Source organism: Prunus dulcis, chromosome 2 (assembly GCF_902201215.1).
Source record: "Prunus dulcis chromosome 2, ALMONDv2, whole genome shotgun sequence".
In the NCBI taxonomy this organism is placed as follows: Eukaryota; Viridiplantae; Streptophyta; class Magnoliopsida; order Rosales; family Rosaceae; genus Prunus; species Prunus dulcis.
In genome coordinates, this window is record NC_047651.1 from 1,386,304 (window position 1) to 1,388,623 (window position 2,320).

Genomic DNA, 2,320 nt, shown 5'->3' on the forward strand with positions numbered 1-2,320 from the left:
ACTAGGAAGCTTCACATCTTCAGAGGTAGGAACCTTGTGAGGTTGTTGGTCCACTTGCCTCTCACTAACTGAAGTTTCAATTTCAGTGTCTATGACTTCCATGGCTGGGAAGGGTTCCACTCCATCAGCAGGGACTTCTGGTTCCCTTAGAGCCCCTTCTTGATCTGAGGCTGGAAAGTGTTCCACTCCATCACCACAGACTGGTGCTTCCATTTCACCCCGTTCTGTATGCATGCCTGGGAAGGGTTCTACTCCATCAGCTGGAACTTGAGTGTCCATTTTAGGTGCTACTGTAGTCGGACTAGTAGGTTCATTTACGGGTGACAAATCATTCTGCCCTCCTTCATTCATCTGAGCAGTACAGACTTCCTCATGGCCTTCTCCACCATAATTTTTTTTAACTCCTCCATCTCCAACTTCAAATAATGTTCGACTTCAGCAATTTTTAGGGTCAAATCCCGAATAGCCTTTTTATTTCTGTCACACTCGTTCTCATGCTTCAAACAGTTCTTCTGTACAATAGCTTCCAAGTCACGAACTCTGTTCCTAAGCCCCCGATTTGAACTACGTAGCTTAGCCAACTGATCCTTAGTGCTGCGTAATTGATGCTTCAAACTGCGAACGTCATTAACAGACCCTTTGGCCTGCATACAGTTATAATGCAACAGTTAGAAAGCTTACAAAAAACCAGGAAACTATTTCCACTTCATTCCTATCGTATTCGCTATATTTTCACAACATTGGAAAAAGATCATGCTCACCTTAGAAGAGGAGGGAAGGGTGGCTGTTTCCTCAACATCCGCGTCTTTTTCTTCACTAGAAGTGCCGGTTTTTTCTTCGGCCTCATCCCCAAATAATTCAACCATTGGTTCTTCGTTGTCATCATCACCCCAACTCCAGTAAGGTTGTTGCTTCTCAATATCTGTTGGCCGGAGAAGTTGCACATCAACCTCCAATTGAAACACAAAAAAAAAAAAAATCAGTTAACTTTGTACTTTTTCCTAATCATAACATCACTGATACAAACAGATCTAACCTCAAAGTTTTCAAAAACCTGACTCATAACCTCCCGAAAACGGGCCACCGTGTTGCTCCTCCAATGTAATATTCGAGGGATGTGCCTATTGTCTTCATGGACCGTGAAATGCAATGCTTCCAAAGCTGGGAACACTTCAAAGGCCCAAATCTGTTCACAACATTGAAACATCAATATATGTAAATGTATTTGCATCAAATAGTTAATTGCTGGATATGTGTTCACCTGAAGAGCGAAGCCAAACCCCCTTATGATGTACTCTCTTGGTCTACCACTTCGCATTCTTGTCTGCGTTCTCTTTCCACGTTGTTTGGGCATTTTTCTTTTTTGGGGCACTTTGACTCGTTGGTATTCAGCAGAAACGGCCCTCAACAGTGAAGCATTTGTCATTGCATATGACACTGCGCCCCATGGATACTTGTCAAACTCCTCTAGGTCTTCAGCCAACTTCAAATAGCGCATGTCAATAAGCACATGCTTTTCAGTACCCAATAGAACAAAATTGGCAAAATAGACCATTCCAAGCTTTAACGCATCCTCATCATCTGTGCACTCGATGAAGGCGGTGTGTAGGTCCAAAAGGGTGGCAGGTTTATTGCTGCTGAAGTATTTTCGCTTCAACGAGCAATTTTCATTTGTCGCCTTCGGAATGAAAGGGAGCTTTCCGAACCTTAGCCCCGTGATGAGGCAAAATTGTTGGGCTGTGAATTGTATCAACTTGTTACCCACAATGAATTTTATCCCGTTCACCTGTGTAACTGTCTTAGGATCAGCCTTCCTCATCAACAGGCCGTGGACAATTTGTGAATTCCACTTCAGGTCCTCTATCAGTAATAGATGACCAAAACAACTTCCCTCGAACCTCTGTAACTGCTGCGTATTGAACTTCGCCTTTATTGTTGTAATGGCGGTCCTTGTGTGTGAAAGGGCATATGGCTTTCCTTCGTACTTCTCATCCTCAGGAATCATAAGCTTTGCTTTACAAGCCATTCTCAAGTTCCCTGCACAACAACATCATACATATGGATCATTGGTTACCCATATTTCATACGTACATTACTCAAACTAATACTTTCAACCCATTTTGATATATGTATATACATTTGATAAAACCATAAATGTTTTTAAGCCTCTTTTCTACTCTCCAACTCTCTCCACACTCTCCTCTTATCTACATTCCCTTCTGCCAAATGTACATCCCATTCCATCAAAAAACCAAATACCACCCAAGTCTGAAAACAATTTCATCAACCACGGATCCACTTCATACAGGGTTTGGCCGAA

The 2,320-nt window shown here is 42.5% G+C and overlaps 1 protein-coding gene across 1 annotated transcript; it reads right to left on the reverse strand.

Annotated features, from left to right (window-relative positions):
• Positions 1-347: 347 nt before the first annotated feature.
• On the reverse strand, positions 348-2,026 carry LOC117617349. The gene is made up of 4 exons (XM_034346684.1): positions 1,262-2,026; positions 1,037-1,186; positions 762-950; positions 348-644 (listed from the first exon to the last, which is right to left on the reverse strand). The coding sequence occupies exons 1-4, from the start codon at positions 2,024-2,026 to the stop codon at positions 348-350; spliced, it is 1,401 nt and encodes a 466-aa protein (XP_034202575.1).
• Positions 2,027-2,320: the final 294 nt, after the last annotated feature.

Bases quoted from the DNA above. Each gene is read 5' to 3' on its own strand.
- LOC117617349 (XM_034346684.1), bottom strand. From the start codon at position 2,026: ATGGCTTGTAAAGCAAAGCTTATGATTCCTGAGGATGAGAAGTACGAA. The intron at 951-1,036 runs GTTAGATCTGTT...TTTCAATTGGAG, and splicing joins AGGTTTTTGAAAACTTTGAG to GTTGATGTGCAACTTCTCCG. The intron at 645-761 runs GTGAGCATGATC...AACTGTATGCAG, and splicing joins CCCTTCCCTCCTCTTCTAAG to GCCAAAGGGTCTGTTAATGA.